The sequence below is a fragment of the Canis lupus genome, chromosome X (genome assembly GCF_011100685.1).
Source record: "Canis lupus familiaris isolate Mischka breed German Shepherd chromosome X, alternate assembly UU_Cfam_GSD_1.0, whole genome shotgun sequence".
NCBI lineage: Eukaryota > Metazoa > Chordata > Mammalia > Carnivora > Canidae > Canis > Canis lupus.
In genome coordinates, this window is record NC_049260.1 from 82,887,049 (window position 1) to 82,906,113 (window position 19,065).

Sequence of the window (19,065 nt, forward strand, 5' to 3'; positions counted from 1 at the left end):
TTGTGCAAAAATGTTTTCTGTTCATTGGTGTATTTTCTTTATACTCACATTTGCCTTCCTCGTGGTTAAAAATAGGTATATTTGACCCTTGAAAAATAGGCCTGAACTGGGCAGGTCCAGTTATACAGATTCTTTTTTTTTTACACAGATTCTTTTTAAAAATAAGTACACCACAGTACCATAAATGTGTTTTCTCTTCTTTATGAGTTTCTTAATAATATTTTCTTTTCTAAGGATACAGTATATAATACATATAACATACAAAATATGTGTTAATGGACTGTTTATGTCATCAGGGAGGCTTCCGGTCAACAGTAGGCTATTAGCTGTTAGCTTTCTGGAAGTCAGAAGTCATATGTGGATTTTAGACGGTGCAGAGTGTTGGGGCCCTGTGTTGTTCAAGGGTCAACTGTAAATAAAAAGAGTCGATGAAAGGGCAAGAGTAAGTGGCAAAGGAAGGGGACAAAAGAAAACTGTAAATCATTACCTCACCTCACTGAGTAGTCGATTCAGTATATAATTCATACATCATGGTCAGCATGAAAACTCTGATAAGTTGTACACTAATTCCACCACCAGATTTGGAGAATCAAGAGTTAATGTATTAACACCATTGGAAAGCCTCATTTTGTTTCTAAACTTTCTAAGCTTAATAACTTTTGCCCAAACCCAAAGTTATTCCAATGACTTTTCCTGAAAAATGCAGCCAGTGCTGCCACAGAACAAAAAAATACACTTAAAATGGAGTAGGGATGACGCTATTAAGAAAAATGAGTCTCCACACATAACTTTCATGGACACATTTATTGCGAGTAGCTCTATGGAAGGGCAAGTCAGATATATCTGTATATATATATATATAAACACTATACAAAGTTGCAAGTTTGTCTCCCAAAACTGCAAATGAGATGTTTACAAGGAAATGAGAGTCTAAGAGTATTTACAACGGAAGACAAAGCCAGAGCAACTCAAAAGCAGATCTTAAAGCAGAAACAGCAAATGTAATGAGCCACTGCAACTGTCAAGTTTTAGTTTTTACTGACCAAGTGACTTTGTCTGATACTAAATTAAATGTAGAGGTCACTCTCTCTCTCTCTCACACACACACACACAAATCGTTCCATCACTGTTTTTCCTGAACAGCAGCATAATCTGGCAGCTGGAAGGTACGTGATATGTTGGTACACATATTCCAAAAGGATTCTTCCAGCACAATACTGAATAAATTAGTTGTGTCTGTAAACTAAGAAGTAGTGTCAAAGAAACTGCATATTTGTTATGCTGTACCTGTGACTATTTGTACCTGTGACTGCTTGTGTGTACTGTTGTGTATGAGGTTTCCCATTTATTTATTCAGCAAGTGTTAACATCTGTGCTGTACCCTGTCTGCTGGCAGCCCCTGAACCTAATATACAAATAAAAGCAATATAGCATTTTCCCCCAAATCATCTTTTCTTCCCACAATTCTGAACGATTGTGACTTAAAACTTACTTGAAAATAAAAATGGTGACAGAAGGCTTGCAGAAAGGCTGCCTATGTAGAGAGTGCACTGTTACCATAATGGACAAAAGCCACACTGAATTATTCAGTTAGGTGGGGAAAAGAGAAGAGTCTGAAAGGAACTGACGAAACTCACTGCTCTTGCAGTCCCCAGGCACTCCTTCATCGACTGGGGACTGCAGCTCCATCCTCTCCTCAGCGCCATTCTCAAGGGAAAAAAAGAGCCCCCTCCATCCCTCTGGTTGGTAGGCAAGGAAAAACAACAAAAGTCAACTCGGTTCTGCAAAAAAGTTAATGTAGCCACATGTACTAGAAGCCGGCTTGAAGATAGGAGTACACACTCAAAGATGTCAAAATCGAGTAGCAAAGAACTTCAGGTCAATATTACACTACTGCAAAGTGGCACATTAAATGCGAAGCGATTTGTTTTTTTTGTTAACAGAGTTACAGACAACAGGTACACCTACAATCACATGTACACAGGTACACGAAGGTGTGCATCCACACGCATGTGTGCACGCGCACACACTAGCACTTGCACAACTATATGGACACTCACACCCATCTGTGATATGGTGAGGTTTGCCAGTGACGGCACAAGTGGTGAGTTGTGTGCCACCACGTAACAAAGCTCTAAGCAAGCTTCAAGACCTTTGTACCTATCTTCTGTGATCACCACCTGTTATTGTCATGTTCTCAAAGGTCCAGGTTCCTAAAATCTTAATTCAGTTTCCATCAGAGGCAAGCAAAAACAGGAGGAGGAAGCTTGCTCTGATTTTTTAAAAAAATTTTTGACACATCTTATAGAGGCTCATTATCCAAAGGAAAACAAGACCTTATAAGAGGTTCTTTTTGGCTTGTTTTACTCCGAATATTGATTGATGCATATACACTAATTTCTTGAATATGGGAAACTGATTTCTTTATAGGAGCCCTGGGCATAGGAGGGAAAATATGGGTCCAGCAGAGAGCCAGCGATAGGGGAAGAATGGGGGGGAGGGGAGGTCACTCGGGGCGGGGCAGAGGGGGAGGGGGAGGCCCAGAGAGGCAGAGACAGGCTTTGTGAGGAAGCTTGGAATAACTTTGCTTCTTTAAGGTGAAAAATGTAGGTTTCAAAAGTAAAAAAAAATGGTTTTGGAAATGCTCAATTGATTTGCAGGCAGAACATTGCAGTATTATGTGTGAGCAGATAATCTGTTCCCTGGTTCTGCCTTTTTTAAAGAGTTGAAAATGTTCATTCAAGATATAAGTTCAGTTGACATTTAATGCGGACAGAATGTTATAGTTTTGTTAATGAGCAAAAACTGAGACAATCTGCCCTTTGGTCCTGTCTTTTTAAGATATTGAATATGTCCCATCAAGGTATCAGTCCAGTTAACATTTAACTCCTTGATCAAGAAATGTTTTATGTATGTACTACTCAGAAGAAAGATTCCAGATCATACCTATGTTCTCATGAACATAACTTCTTTCTTTTTCTGCTCCTGTTTAAAGGGTTTTCAGCTTCGAAACTAAATCTAAGTATCATATGTTGGTAAAACTGGTGTTGGCCACATTTACACATATGTAAGTAACTTTTTTTAAAAAAAGGGAAAGGAAAGAGTTATGAGAGGCTTCCTTTTATAGTGTTTGTTTCCTTTCAAAGAGACTTGCCGGGTTGGGGGAGAGGAAAGCAGAAAATAAAAACAAAGTATAGTGTGAATTTCTTGGTTCAAAATTACTTGATCCATAAGGCAGCAGTACGAATGATCAGTGTTAGGATCATTCACCTGCCAGCATCCATTTGTCGGCTTTTAGAAATTCAGGCTGTTTTCTATTCAGAAGCCTGTGAATTTTCTTTCTTTTCGGCAGATCTGGAGTAGACAAAGATGAAACTCATCATTTTTCTTCTAAAATGTGTTTTTTTGTGGCAATGTAATCACTCTGAGGGGAAAAAAGATGACAAAACAAAAAGTTACTTTCGGAATTAAAGTGCAAAGTGCTTCCCCCACCCCCACCCCCACCCCCACCCCGCCCCGTTCTAAAATGAAACAAAATCAAACTGGTGGTTTTGGAGAGCTGCATGGAGGAGACTGGCTTGGCGCGGACATGCCCAACTGTGCCAGCCACCTTTGACGCACACTAGCTCCGAGCCCCCGCAAAAGTGCAAGGACCGGTCCTCCTTTTGCCCTCAGGCTGTCACTATGACATTTCTGGTGGATGGCAACTTTGTTTGCGCCTGCCCTATTCTATTGCCTCCCCGTGGGGTCAGCAAGTGAGCCAAGGGCACTGGGCGGACAAAGATAATTTTTTTCTTCGCCTGCATGCTTGACTGTGCCCTCACCAGATTATGGGGCACAAGTCAAAGGACTTAAGAGTAGCCTTGGTGAGAATCTCCAAGCTTGGTCTCTGAATTTCTTCGAAAAGAGCAAAGTCATATCTGTAAAGGAGATCTGGTGGAAATCCTCATCTGGCTAATAAAAAGCAGGTCTGGTATTACTCTCTTGGCCTTCTGCTTATTGAGAGGGTGCCTAATGGGACTGAGGCAAGAGCAAGGGGGTCTGGTACATTGAAGAAGGCACTAGACTGGAGAGGGGATGGATGGGGATAAATGATTAGGAAACTGATGACGGGATGTTAGTGTTCCTTTAAGATCAGGCCACATCAAAGGATTATACATTGTTTTATTACAACCAATCTCAAAGAATCTGGAGGAAAGCATCCCCCAGGGTAGGCTTGGGAGTACAAGGTCTGGTATTAAAGCAGCAGTATACAATATAACTATTTATTCTTCCAGCAGAGGTTTTAAAAATGTAACAAACTTGCAGGTGGATGAAGCATCAAATGTCTCCATCACCCCTTCCACCTACTTGTAGCTATTTCTCATAACTCATTATATAGGGCTGTTTACCCACATTGAAAGGTGTTTTAAAAATACCCTAAGATATTAAGTTTTCCAGTCAGCACTGAGTTTAGGAAATTTTAGGCTCCATGGATCTATCAAGTTTACACAAGACGAAAGGCATCTATGTAAGTTACCCATGAGAGTGCACATAAGCATGCAATTATCTGCTGCAAAATGGGCATCAGTGCATTTTGCATAAATATCAGCTAGATACTCTGAACAGAAATTTAAGGCTCGAAAGGATCTCACCTAATTTAGTCTGCAACTTTGTTTTAATATAAAAACATGTTCCTATATTCCACACTGCATTACTTAAAGGGGATTTCTTACTAACCATTATAATGCGCCACATTTCATATCTTTTCTAGAAACATCCACATTAAGCCTCATATGACTACCACATCAACAATTATACTAAGCCCGAAATTAGGGGCATTTGTTACTATTTAAGTTGTTCTATGTTCTTCTTTGCTCTTGTTTAAACGAGACTCGACTAAAAAATTGAATCGTATTTCATATGCTCTGGTAACACCTACACCAGCACTGAATGAATGCTTGATAACATACTAAAACCTAGAAAATAATGGTGGGACTTCAAGTTTACATCATAAATGTATTTGTCAACTCCTGATTAACTATGCTAGTAGAAATGAATAATGCTATCCAAAACAAGATAATCCCAAAATAATTTAAATTTGCTTTTGAAATGCATTATGGGAACTTGAGCCACAGATTTACCTTTATAATCCTGTTTTACTTAGGCCAATATTAAAATGAGTTTACATTCCCTGAGCACATTCCAAAGAACAGCAGAAGGAAGGAACTCTGAATCTTGCTGGGTGGCAAAGGAAAGCAATTCAGGATTAAAACGCCACCAGAAGCACTGCGAAATGAGTATCAAAGGGCTGAAAATCTTCATTCCGTCTCTAGTTCATTTTTTCCCCTTTGGTCTCTTGTTCATTTTGATGTCATTTTACCACCAGAAAGGGAACCGGTGAAGTTTTTAATAATGTGGCATGTTTTCGATATGTTATTGCCACTCGATACTGACAGGTTACAAATGATTACCTTATTGGATCGTCTTACTTTCTCATTAATCAACGATCTTTTTTGATGATGAGTTAGTTCCACCCTTTTAATGGGAGGTATGGCCTTCAAGTATTTTTTTTTCTCTGAAAGGGAGAAAAGCTCATTGGACTCCAATGGGTCAAAACATTTTCCAACTCCTGCCCCTCCCAAACCTGGCAAGTGTTATTTTTTCTTCTTGAAAACAAATGAAGTAAACTTTTCTGTTTCAATTTGTATAATGCTATAAACCTGAACATTAATCTTTAATATACTAATAAAGCACACATGACTTCAATATCCCTGGAAATTTGTCAGGCAAGCCAAGAAAGCAGTTCCTCCAGGGCATTCCAGACCTCTTTATACGAATCATAAACATGCCTCTATTAAGGTTTGAAGTCCAAAGCACCAATGGTTCCTCTGTCCAGAGAAAGCCAAAACTATAACAATATATCCAGTTATTCTCTCTTTCTCTTTCCACTCTCCCCGATCTCATTGCTTCACTTATCTTTTCAACCCCAATTTTTCCTAGAACTCAAAAAACCATTTGCCACCTTCTTAGGAAATTCCTCATTCTGCTTTATTAGTCAACATGCCATCCCTGCAATCAACTGGTGATTGCATAAACAGGAGCCACCAAGCAAAGTGTCCAAGGCAAACAGATGAAAGGAAATTAAGAGAAATGGAGGCGTATACCCCCCAAATGAATGTACAATAATACAATGATATTTTTTTGCTGAATGTTGCCTCTGGCTTATATATAGTTTTTTTTCCCTCCCCAATAAGAACAGATCATCACACCTTTCTGTGCGCTGTGAGCATACAGGAAGGTGATTCTCTAGGAGTTGATTTAAAAAAAAAAAAAGCTAAGTGTTATCCCTCAAGGGTGAAAAACTGGCAATAACTGCTGCTAGTCTTTGCAACACCAATCGTACCAGGCTATTGTCTCCTTACTAAACTAGGAGAGCAAATGCTTCTCCCCATGGGGGCAATGGTTTTGTTACAGAATAGTCAAAAGAATCTCTAAGGGAAAGTGATGAGACTTGTAACCCTCTCATCTCCTCAAAGGACAGTTTGATCGTTGCACACCTGCCAGTCACTTCCAGGCCCTGGACCATGCATCCATGTTCATTCTAGTTTTGATTATCTGGATACAAACTATTTGGGGATTTTTATCTCAGGTCAGCTTCTCTATTACCTCCCAACACACGCTTTGCTGCCTAGTTACTGCAGACTTGAAGAATGCAAGTTACTAGAATTCTAATATAGGCGGTCTCCAATTCACAAAAGAGACATACATATTCCAAGGCTCATTGTTTGAGACTCAAAATAAATTATCCCACAGAAGCCATATTATAAATAAATGGTGGATAGGTTTGTAGGTTCATCTGCACATGTCTATATTAACCTATGCAGTTCTTCAAGGAACAGAAGAACTGCTTTGCCTATACCCAGCCATCACTTACAACCTCTTTTCTATGGGCAGATATATTTGGAGCTTCCATTTAAGACCCTGGGGAAAATCTCTTTCTAAACCATGGCAATAGGAAGGGTGTCCCCCTAAGCCCAAGTGGCTGGGATAACTGGGAAGCAGGTGGGCTCTGAAGGTAAGGGCAGTGCTGGTATGCCTTTGAGGCTGGAGGTGCAATTTTGAAAAATCAGGAGTTAAAAATCATATTTACTGGTTAGACTTCCAATGCCCCGGGGGTGCATGTGTGAATAATTTTCCAGATGGGTTTAGAGATAGACCTCATTGATATTCTCTCTAAGGTTCAGGTCTACAAGTAGAAAATTAGTAATGACAGAAAGGCAAATTATAGAAAGTGTGAAAACTAGCTAAAGTGACTACAATTTAGGGGGAATTGGATATTCAGTAAATCCAGAAGGTCTGGCCAGCATCAGACATATTGTGGTCAATCCAACCATGAAAATAGCTTTAAACGCTGGCCCAGCTGCCTCTGTGCCAACAAGTGAGAGCAGAGTGGGCAGCACAGCCTTGGACCTGCAAAACAAGGAGCCCTTCAAGGAAGGCTGTTCCTGTAAGTAAGCCCGAACAAGCAACATCCAGGGGAGGAGTGAGTCCTCTGTGGGCCCTGCAAGAATCCCAGAGGGGTCCTCACCTTTTCAGCCAGAGAGAGATCAGGAAATGATACGGTCTCCTAAAATTAGGGATACAGATATGGCAAAAGGCACAAAAGGCACGTGAGGGCAAGACCCACACAGTACAACCGATGCACCCGTAGCCCATGAGAAAGGGGTGTCATGAAGCAAGTGAAAAAATAGTAACTTTCTCATTTCACTAAGTATTTAAGTACATGTTTTCCAGTAATTCTAAAAGGAATTAAGTTCTTAACCAGAAATTGTAAGGTACCCTCTTGGGGTGCCTGGGCCGGGGGTGGGGTGGGGTGGGGTGGGATGGGGGATAAGGCTCAGTTGGTTAAGCTTCTGCATTTCGCTCTGGTCTTGATCTCAAGCCCCCACATAGGGCTCCCTGCTTCTCCCTCTCCCTCTGCCCCTCCCCTGCTCCTGTTCTCTCTCTCTCTCAAAATCTTTAAAAAAAGAAATTACAAGGTATCCTCAAAAAGAATGTTACCTTCAATAGGATAGATGTCTACCTTTGAAAAACTCTTTAAAAATTCCTATTTCTCCAGAGTTCAGCCTCCATTTCCAGAAGAAGATGGAAATAGACCTGTAGCTACATGACCAATAACCAAGGCAGAATTGCTGGAGAATATGTTTTAAGTTCATATGGCAAGCACAGTATCTTGGTAATGTTATCAATAGCTTTAAAATTAGCAAGCTGATAGTCGTGTTAAAAGCTGAATGTATTGCAATGTATTCATTTCGCTATTATAAAAGATATCCTTTTTAATTTCTCATTTCTCACTCAGGACCAAGCAATGTTTTTCAGTGAATGATCCTAACTATCTAAGAGCCTGGCAGCACCTCTTAGACAAAACATACTGCAGGCTTTAATTAAGCATTTTACAAAAGCTATTTTCCAATACTGCCAATAAAATGTCTGGGCTATTTTTACATGTCTTAAAGCATTTTTTTAAAAAGGTGCTAAGAAAATGAATTTAATTTTAAACAGGGATTTTTAAGTCCCGAGGATTTGATTTTCAGGGCTTCTAAAATCTATCTGCCTGACTGCCAAAAGCAAATTTGCTTTTTAAACAAATGAAGAGTACCTATTTCTACCATCCTTTTGCTTCCACCTGCCTCGCCTTATCCTCCTTTGCCCACTGTGACGGTTTAGATTAGAAAATCAGATTTGGTACAAATGGAAAAATGAAATTAAGAGATTTCTGGTGGTAACTGGCAAATGCCAATGGATTGTTAGGAAAACCAAAGATATCTGACTTCAGTTAAGGACATGACTATTAGTGGGAGTTTAGTGAATGCACCCCCCTCTCTTTCCTTTCCTTTCAGGGTTTCCGTGGGATCCAAATAGCTACACAGGCTATTTCTGTTGAGGAGGTAAAGATTAGCACACTCCTCCCCAAAGCAGATTTAAAACATTCAATTCCAGTACAGGTCAAATTCTTTTTTATTCAAGGAGCTATGGCAAACAGTTCAATGCAATGAAAATTACCCATGCTCTGGCAGATGGTTCACAGCTATAACACTCTGAATGAATTACTACCTCCCACCACCATCCCACCACCACCCCACCACCAAAAATGCTACTATTAAATTCAAGAAAACTTGTAATTTTTTCAACCTTTGCCTACATAATAATCTTTCATCAATAGGAAAAAACAGACTGACCATCTGATGAAAGGACAGTGTAATGTGCTGGGTGGAGTACTGGGCTCGAAATCAGATGTACAAGGTTTGATTTTCAGCTCTGTCACTTACCTCTTTGGCCATGGGAAAATTCTCAACAGCAGCTTCAATTCCAGTACCTACTATCCTCCTCCCCACCATGTGAATGTGTTTTGCAAATTACAAGGCAGCATACAACTGTTAAACATTCCCTTAGTCAACAAGCTGACAGGTTAACAACAGTCGTTCTTTTTTACATCACACACAATATTGTTTTCTCCATGTACTGGTCACTCTCATCTATCCTAACATGAAGATTTTTGTGTCATTCTAAAGAAGCCTGAGTTTGTTCCCCCAAACAGCTGCCTTCCGATGACTGTAGAGGATTCTGGTTCATTTTTGGCAATCTGGGAGAGGAAAGGAAAGCAAGAGATCTTGTTTATGTCTTTATGCACGTGTGATATTCTGCTGTGTTAAAGTCCTAGTCTTTGTCTAAAGATGTTTGCTAGTGCCTGAAATTTTCACCCTGGAAGCATCACTCTTAGAATGAATGTAAACTCATAGTCCCTGCCAACGACTTCAGTTAACTTTAATTGAGCAAAGTCCCCTTTAATTGTTATAGGTCACATACCTCTACTCCAAATGACTGTCCCATTTTTTTTTCCAGGGGGTGGGGGTAAATGTTGCCTAAAATAAGTGACCCATCAATGGTGACTGAAAAATCTCTGCTGTATGGAGATTTTATTCTAGTAATTTATAGTAAATAAGTCCAATGCCACAAAAGCAATTACTTCTCAGCACCTATAATTTATAGCAAGATGATTAGGCAGTAGCACACTGAAAAGAAAAGATGCTTATACCTCCTTCATGTTAATAACAGTGTCAAACATTTCAAAGGTAGTTACTAGGGATTTATTTACTTATTTAATTAATTTATTTTTGCTTTCTAATACCAAATGCTATCTTAACATGACTAATTTGCCTGATCGATTCTCTCACCCCTTCTAGAGTTGCTCTTACCCTTCTATCTCTGGAGTGGAAAAATCTGAATTCTTCAAACTACAAATTCTGTCTCAGGTGCAGCAGTAAAAGAGGCAACATGAGTCAAGAGTCAGAACCAAATAAGAAAGGAGATTCTCGGGCAGCCCAGGTGGCTCAGCGGTTTAGCGCCACTTTCAGCCCTGGGCCAGATCCTGGAGTCCTGGGATCGAGTCCCACGTCAGGCTCCCTACATGGAGCCTGCTTCTCCCTCTGCCTGTATCTCTGCTTCTCTCTCTCTCTCTCTGTGTGTGTGTCTCATAAATAAATAAATTAAAAAAATAAAAGTTAAAAAAAAAAGGAGATTCTCCTCCTAAAGGCAACTGCTTACAGCCCATGCTGTTAAAATGTGAGGACTCTGCCCTTTGAACATTATGTAATTTATTTAAGAAGTCAAGGCTAGGTTACATTTCTGGGTATTTCTAATGGTCTTGAACAAATGGCTTCAAAGTACTTACTCATGTGCAATATAATTGTAGGCAAATGAAAATGTGTCTTAATTTTGTGTTACATGAATAAAGCTATCTTGTCCCACTTCCTGTGACTTGTGATGAACAGATCCCAACTGTAGAGACCTCAACCCTGAACAACCACGTAAACCATTTTAAATGAAAGTAAACACTAACAGGAAAAGCGGGATTTAAAGACATAGAATTTTGTGCCTCTACAAGTAATAAAAACAGTAACAGTGACAACGATGATGTTTATCTAATAATTCATGTACCACACTTACTAGGTGCCAGGCACTGTTCTAAGCGCTTGCCATCAAGTAAAACTACCCTTTGAGATACATAGCTCCCAATAAAGACTATGTCTTTGTTCCTTTGTGAAAAGTTTTTTCTCCTCTAACATGACATATATATGTATATATATGAGATAAATATATACATTCATATTTAATATGGGTATGAATATGAAGAGAGATCAGAAATGGGTTAAAATTATTCTATACCTTTAGAGTAAAATAACAACAAGAAACAAAAATCCCAAACCTATCAGAATTATCTGACCCATTCTCAGAACTTCACAGACAACACTCTACCACATGAGTTTCCATTAAAATGGAAACCAAAGTCATTTCCTGCAATATGTTCTTTCTGTATATCTTTCCTTTTATACTGATCTCCACAAATGATGTGCCTGAGTCACCATCAGGACCAATCACTTTTGCAGGAACCTAAATCACCAGTTTAAACTGTGGAAACTTTGATCCAGTGTTAATCTAATCACAAAATAAAAATATATTTGTAAAGTGCCCTCAGGTCCCAATGCTTCCATGCCCATTCTCTTATTTTAACCCAAGCACCTTCCTGTAAGACACAGCCTCCTTGCTCTAGTTACTCAACAAAGTCAGGAATTTCCTCAATGAGCAATAGATTTAGAAAACACGAAATCTCTGAAATAGCTACAAAGGCATTTGAAGTTATCTCTAAGTCAGTGACCTAGGCTAAAATAATACTTGGATCTAGATAATCCTTGGGAAGTCAGGGTTGGCTGCAGGAACAAGATTTCGCTAATTGCAATCTCTGTTTAAACAAAGGGTATGGAGAAGTATAGGCAGATGTCTCTGAAAACTTGTCCTTTCCAGAGAACCACAGGGAAATAGGCAGCTCTGGCACACTTCCATCAGTATCACAAGCTGTAGCTTCAGCCATTGGGTTCAAGCAATAGCTTGGGACCAATTTTCAGATGCCTTTTACAGAATAAAACAGATCTGTTCCTGAAAAGGTGATTGTGAATTAAATTCTTGAAACCAGAATGACACATTTTGAGTGCATGGCTCTGGCAGTAGTGGTGATCTCATTTGTGTGTGTGTGTGTGTGTGTGTGTGTGTGTGTGTGTGTGTTAGGGAGGTCAAAATTTAAAGGAGATCTGAACTGAATCCTCTGGCAAGCCAAAGTAGCCCTGTGTCTTCTTAATGATCCCTCTCTAATGCGTCCTTGCTGCAAATGTGTGTTTTTGTATGGCAAGTTTTCTAAAGCAGGGGGAGTGGGGGAGGGTGGCTACACCTGCACTAAACAGGGAGCTTGTTAGGTGACTGTTGTGATCAGTCCCCGACTTGTTCTGCCTGATCAAGCACAGTGGGCAGAGATCCAATCACAAAGGCATTCCACAAAGCAAGCAAAGCAAAAATCTCCACTAAACTGACCTACTGGAATGAAAACTGCTGGGGTCCATCCCTTTCCTTCAGTGGGAAAGCAGCTCATTCTACTGACAAGGGAAGGCACAGACTATGGAGACATCAGCTTCAGAAATCATTTCTTGAGAATGTGTGCAGATGCGCTGATATCAACATTGCATAATGTACACAGTTAGATTTACTCAAAAGTTGTCCTTTCAAGTGTGACAGCTCCTACTCTTCCTTAGTGCTTCCTTTGGACAAGTAACCCTTTAAAAAAGAACCTTCCCCTGTTCCAGGGTAGGCTGCCCCTGGGGTCAGGTCGTCCTCTAGCCTTATTATCTTGCTTTACTGGATTTCCCAGAAGACACACCAATTAGAAGTTTTCATTGCTTTTTAAACCTTTCAAGCAATAGTCATACCCATTATCAAGTTGTCACCATTCCCTTTTTTTTGGGGGGGGGCGAGATACATGAAGAAAATGAGGCACAGTGAAGGTGACTTGCCTGTCACTACTAGTGACAGGGAACGGACACTCAAGGTTTCTGGCAATGTATCCTGTGTAAAAACAAAACAAATCAACAGGACAACACATTCCAGAGCCAAACACTGTCTCTTTTAATCACCTGTTGTTTCAGATTATTGACGTTCTGTGCCCTTCCAGACTTTCAGGCTAACAACAGAGATTGAATCTTCTGGGGGAAATCAGGGCAAACTAGCATCACCATGACTAGTTTTTAAAAAGTAACAATGACTGCTTTTTTAAAAAGTAACTTGCTGAGAGGAAAGTCTACCTCCCCCAGAAGCTACAGTCGATTATCACTGCTTAATATTCTGAGCTCTTACCAAAATTCTTGTAATAAAATATGGGCATCGCTAGCAAAGTGGCTTTTACCTGTTGATTCGAAAAGGAGTTGATGGGATCCAATCTAGGGTGTCTTGTTTGCATAAGTCATTAAGTGTTAGAGAAGGAGGTCTGAAAGCATCCCATGCTCTCTCTCTCTCTCTCTATATATATATCCTAAAAAGCCTCACCGTTGTTTAAATGATAGTCATGGCTTCCCACCCCCCCCGCCCTGCCCCCAGAAAAACTGATGATTGGATCAAAACTTAAATTCCTGCAAAGATCACAAGGTATAACGTGAAAATTGAAAATGTGCTTTTCATGCTAAACAGGCACCGGTTAATGAAATGTTAACCCACTTCTTCCTAATGCCCTAGCCTTCGACTCGTTAAGCAATGACCATTAACGCGGGGAAGTGAATTCTCAGACCACCCACCTCTGCGGGGAGAGTCAGACTTCTTGTTGTCAGGTCTGGCAAAGTCCATTCTCACGTAGGTATCGTCGTCGTCGTCGTCGTCGTTGTCAGAAACCTGTTGCTCAGGGGGACTCGGCACCGGGCGGCGAGGCGGCGGTGGCGGCGGCGGCGGGGAGACGGCCGCTGTGGCCCAGTTCTCACCTCCAGCCAAGTCTGCAGATGGGTGCCGGGCTCTCGGGTTCGAGCCAGCGGCCACGGCTTGGGTCCCCCGCACCGCGGCGGCGGCGGCGGCTGCCGAGCCTGCAACAGGTTGGAACCAGCGGACGGAGGCGGAGTCAAACCCAGCAGCGGCCTCCAAGCCCCTGGCGGCTGCACCGATGCCCGGGGCCGCGGCGAGGGCGGAGGCGGCGGCTAACGCCCGGCCCAAAGCTAAGGCCGGCGCGGCGGCGGAGGCGGCGGCGGCGGCTGCGGCGGCCGAGGCAAGGGAGGCGGGGAGGTCTCTCTCGAGACTGTCGGTGGGGAAAGCCGAGACCGCCGCCCGGGCGGACGGAAAGAAACTCTGCGAACGGTCTTGCGGGCGCCTCCGCTCCAGCTGTTGTTCTTCCTGCAGCAGCCTGGCTACAGGTGGCGGTTCGGAGCAGCGGCTGGGGGAGAGAGAAATGTCCATACAGCACTCGGAAAAGGGGTCAACCACATAGATTCGACCTGTTTCCGCGTCATAGCGGATGGCGCTGTCACCGAAAGGCACGGCCGGTGTCATTGCTGGGTTGAAAATCACTTCGATGTAGTCACCCTCTTCCTCACTGGCACTGCCACCTGTGGCGCTGGGAGGAAGAGGCACGAGTGGCCACCTAGCACCTTCCAGGAAAAGGGGGTTGGCACCTGGAATAGCTCTGAAAAGATGCGAGAAGTTTTGTGCCGGGTGTGGAAATAGCACTTCGAACTCAACGTTCACATAGTGAGAAAAGGCTGACGGTCTGGGGCCAGCCATGATCCCCCATGAACCGGGCAGTCCTTGAATAAAGGGGGCTGGCATATTGCTCCCGCTTTTAGTGAAGTCAATGTTGACGTAGACACTAGAGCTGTCAGCTTCTCTCTGCGCACGTGTGGGCTTCTGTGATTTGGGCTTGATTTTATTTCCTTTTGTAATAAAAGAGAGACGGTTGGGTCTTTTGGCCTTGTTCTTGGGGGGCCCATTATCTGAAGGCTTCCAGCATGTCCCCCCATCCCTAGGCTTTGAGAATGACCCCTCCACTGGAGGCTTTGAAACTGCATGTTTGGGGCCCCAGTTAGACGTGGGTGCCTTGTCCAGGCTATTTCCCAAGAATTTTCCAGGTAACATTGGTACATACTCACTGTGGTCACTCCGTCCCAATGGGGAGCCCTGAAAAGGATTTGGCAGAGAGAAGTAGGAGCTCCAGCTTTTAGAGGAAGAGCCGCCCTGAGGATTTCTGGGGTTTTTTGGAATTGCACCGGCTCCAGGAGCCATAAACATATAGTCACTCTCACTGTCATTGTCCTTTGACTCATCCTCCTTCTCGGGATCTGGCTCTTTCTGGGCACTTGGGGCTGGTGGTGGGCTCATCCTAGGAAACATCATCATGTACCCCCTTGAATCTTCGAAAGGTGATCGAGAGTGGTGTTTTGAAGCAGAGAAGTTTTGGGGAGCCATTGGCATATAATCGCTAGAGCTTGCAAGAGGGGCAGCCACCCCTGGCCTCATTGGCACATAGGGGTCATCCTCATCTTCATCAAAAGCCCTGGCTCTGAGGGGGCCCCGAGCTGCACCTTCTGGGCTGTCTGCCTTGTCCTTGACCTCTTTGGCCTCCTTGCGATCTTTCTGGGCTCCTCTGTCGGCACAAAAATAAAGTCGGAACCTTCCCCCAGACTTCCCTTTACCACCAGTTGCTCCCGCTGGTGGGGGTGGGGGTGGAGGAGGTGGAGGTGGTGGCATCTGCTGCTGCTTGCTTTGAGTTAGTTTGCCAAAGTAGGATCTTTTCTTCAGAGATTTTCCACGGTCACCACTGCCATCGGAAGTCTTCCCACCTCCTGAGCCTTTGCCCCCTCCAGAGTTCTTGCCACGGCGGGAGCCATGGCCATCGCCCGGTCCCTGCCCATCGCCTGAGCCGTGTCCACCTCCGGCTCCCTGGCCGCCGCCAGAGCCGTGTCCACCTGCAGTGCCTTGGCCAGCTCCTGAACGTTGGTTTCCTCCCATACCCTGGCCCCCTGAGCCCTGGCCACCGCTAGAGTCCTGGCCACCTCCAGAGCCCTGCCCCCCACCTGAGCACTGGTTTCCCCCTGAACTCTGGCTACTGGAGCCTTGGCCACTTGCGCCCTGGCCACCTCCGGAGCCCCGGCCATTTCCCGAGCCCCAATTGTTCATGGGCATGTAGTCACCTCCGTTTCCTTCCTGTCCCTCTTGGCCCTGAGGACTCCCTTCATCCCCAGAGTTGCCAGAGCCAGAAGCTTCAGGAGACAGGCAAGCTCTGTCGTTCGGGACTTCGGCGGGATGCGGGACACGCACCGGGCTGGGCGGGAGGCGGCGGCAAAGGCTGGCTGGAACCGAAATCGCTCTCCTGGAGCGGCGCGCTCTGGGCAGGTGCAGTCTTCCTCGCCTGGAGGGGAGCACAGGTTCGCTGGGTGTCATGTAGCGCCTGGCGAGGAGCATCTCGTCTTCCCCGTCCCCGATGGCCCTGAGGTGGCAAAACTGCTCAAAGCGGGACCTTCTCAGCCAGCCACCGGGCTCACGCGGCAGCGTGTCCAGGTGCCTCCTAGTGGACAGCAGGGTTAACAGGTGGGCGCCGATGCTGATGCTGTAGCTGCGGCAGCGGGCTCTGTATTCGTCTGCGCACAGGGCTCTCATCTTCTCCAAAAACAACTCGTGCATGTTTTGGGCCACTACACAGTCATCGACCTGCATCCAGAGCTCCCCGGGACCAATGACGGTGGACCTACCGACCTCCAAGAAGAAGTACTGCTCTGAGTGCCCGCAGCGACGGATGCTCAGGAGCTGGACGACCACGCTGGCCACCTCGGTATTCAGCCTCACGAACAGCACCTCCTCGTCGGTAAGACAAAGCCGGAACACGCCGCTCAGCTCTTTTCGGTGCCCCAGCCCCCTGGGCTTGACTATTACCTGCCACACATCTTTGTAGAAGGGTGGCTCCGCCGCCGCTGCAGCCGCCAGCGCGGTCGGCTCTCCATCCGGCTGCGCGCCGGGCGTGCCGCAGCGGCGGCGCTTGCTCTCGAGGATGAGGCGGCTGAGCAGCAAGTACCAGCTCTCCTGCTCCGACTCGTTCTCGGCCACCATGGCGAAGTACTCGTCCTGGGTGAAGAGGGCGATGAGGTGGCGGTACCTGGCATCGGCTCGCTGGCTCACGGAGAAGCACTGGTACAGGGTGATCACGCGTCGCGGCGGGATGAGCGCGGGGACCGCGGCGCCAGAGGCGGCCGCCGCAGCCGCAGCCGCCGCGGCGCGGACACTGTGCCGGAACTTCCTGGCATTTTCGTAGTATTCCAGCCGAGCCGGGGCGTCGGCGGTCTCGAGTTTGAGCACGAAGTAGCGCCTGTGCCCATGCTTCTGCTTCCGCAGGTAGCCGCGTTTGCAGACTTCGTCCCCGACGGGGAGGTCCTCCTCGTCGGACTCCGAGTCTGACCGGGAGCCAGTGGCCGTGGAGAGCCACATGGCTCCCGGACAAGACGACCCGGTCCCAATGAGTGCGGTCGAGGTGCCCAAGGGGAGAAGTGGGGTGGTCGCCACCACAGCTAGAGCTGCCGCTGTTGCCGCCGCTGCAGCGCTCAGCCTCCTGGTCGCTTGGTCGCGAGCGCAGGAGCAACTCGCCATGGTGATGCACGATGGTTTTAAGGTGAGCGAGCGGTGGGGGGGGGGCCTCGGGGAAGGGAGGGTTGGGGGAAGAGGCCGTCTACCCCTGTCCGCCCGCCCCAGCCCCTCCCGCCTCGGCCCCGCCCCCGCCCACTCCACTCAAAGCGCGCGGCTGCGGGCAAAACAACACGTGACCGCTGCCTCACGCGGCGGCCACTGTGGCTCCAGCTACCGGAGCTGTGGAGGGGCGCGAGCGGCCGCCAGCTAAAGGTGTGCAGGGGAAGGGGCGGCGGGCCCGCCTCCTCGCCGCCGCGATCCCCCGCCCGGCCGCTGCCCCTGGCCCTGGCCTAGGCGCTCGGTGAACCTCCGGGCCTGTGGGCCTCGGGAGGACCGACACGAGGAGGCGGGGCGCTCTGGCCACGCTGGTCCTAACCGCGAGTCCACGAAGGCACGAGGGGGAGGGAGGAGGCGGGGAGGGGCGGAGGAGAGAGCTGCCTGCGATCGGGGCCGGACGGGGGCGCCACGGCTGGGGCTCTATTGGCTGGAGGGGTCGAGGGGTGGTGGCGAGGGCGGAGCGCGGCCCGTCCTGGTAGGCGCCAGGGTGGAGAACTGGCCCAGCCGTGGGACAGTTTGTTTATTTAGGAAGTGGGAGCCAGGTGAAACTGTTGCGAGGTTCTCATTGGGCGGGATGGGAGCCAATGGGAGTGTCCGGCAACGGAGTCAGCCGTGAATTAATTAGTGCGGGGGGCAGGAGGGGTACTGAGGGGCGAGGGGGCGGGGCTTGGGTCCCGGAGTGGGCTCCGCTGTGTGGTTGTCGCGCTCACGGGCGGTAAACCACCCTCTGCAAGGAGCTGTTAATGGTAGTGCTAAACTCGTGCGGGTCCCTGAGCCGCGGTGACCTGGGGACGGCGCCCGGCGCCCTCTTTTTTTTTTTTTTTTTTTTTTAATATCCTCCCTCCCTGTCCCGCACAGAAATTCTCTATTCCTGTCACAGGCGGGTCCCCTAGCTCCCGCCGCGCGCCGGGAGCTGAACGTCTCGGTAGAAAGTGTGGGCACCCCCTCCCCCTGGAATCGTGTTAACGACCGGGGCCCTCAGACCTGCCTCCCACCATGCTGCATGCACTCCCGAGCCCGCTTCAGCCCTGACAAAAGCCCGCGACTCTCAGGCACCCGCACGACAGCCATGCCTTTAAAATGAACACGACCTTTAATCAGAGCCCATTTCTAAGTCCCCCACCAAACGCAGAGTGGCTAGAGATGCATTTTCTGGCTCTTTGCTGAGTGATGTCTACGAAAAGCACGAATTTGGGGGCTTGAAAAGTACACAGCCATGTTGAGAAAACTCGGACTCGGTTCTTACTGAATTACGCCAGAGATGGGCTGTCGTGGTATCTTCCCGTGAGGGATGCTCCGAAAGGCGCCTTTAAGGGAATTTCAAAATAATATTGTTTCCCTTTCCTTGAGCGAGACTGCAAAACTTTAGAGAGAGAAAAGCTTGTACCTAGAACAAAGGATCACACCGAATACATAGCCTAGAATATAGTTCACATCCCTCGCGGCAAGAGAAGATTTTTGCTGAATTTCAGTCTACAGTTTGACATCACAAAA

The 19,065-nt window shown here is 46.1% G+C and overlaps 1 protein-coding gene across 2 annotated transcripts; it reads right to left on the bottom strand.

The window, feature by feature from the left end:
* Positions 1 to 789: 789 nt before the first annotated feature.
* Positions 790 to 17,481, bottom strand: IRS4 (insulin receptor substrate 4). 2 transcript variants are annotated; one of them, XR_005386400.1, is made up of 3 exons: positions 13,656 to 17,481; positions 9,312 to 9,625; positions 790 to 3,424 (listed from the first exon to the last, which is right to left on the bottom strand). XR_005386400.1 is itself a non-coding variant. In XM_038588051.1 (2 exons), exons 1-2 carry the CDS (start codon positions 17,476 to 17,478, stop codon positions 3,420 to 3,422), a joined length of 3,828 nt encoding a protein of 1,275 aa, XP_038443979.1. In that variant the 5' UTR covers positions 17,479 to 17,481; the 3' UTR covers positions 790 to 3,419. The 2 variants fall into 2 exon arrangements, 1 of the variants encoding a protein (XP_038443979.1); XM_038588051.1 differs by lacking the exon at positions 9,312 to 9,625.
* Between the last annotated feature and the right edge of the window lie 1,584 nt (positions 17,482 to 19,065).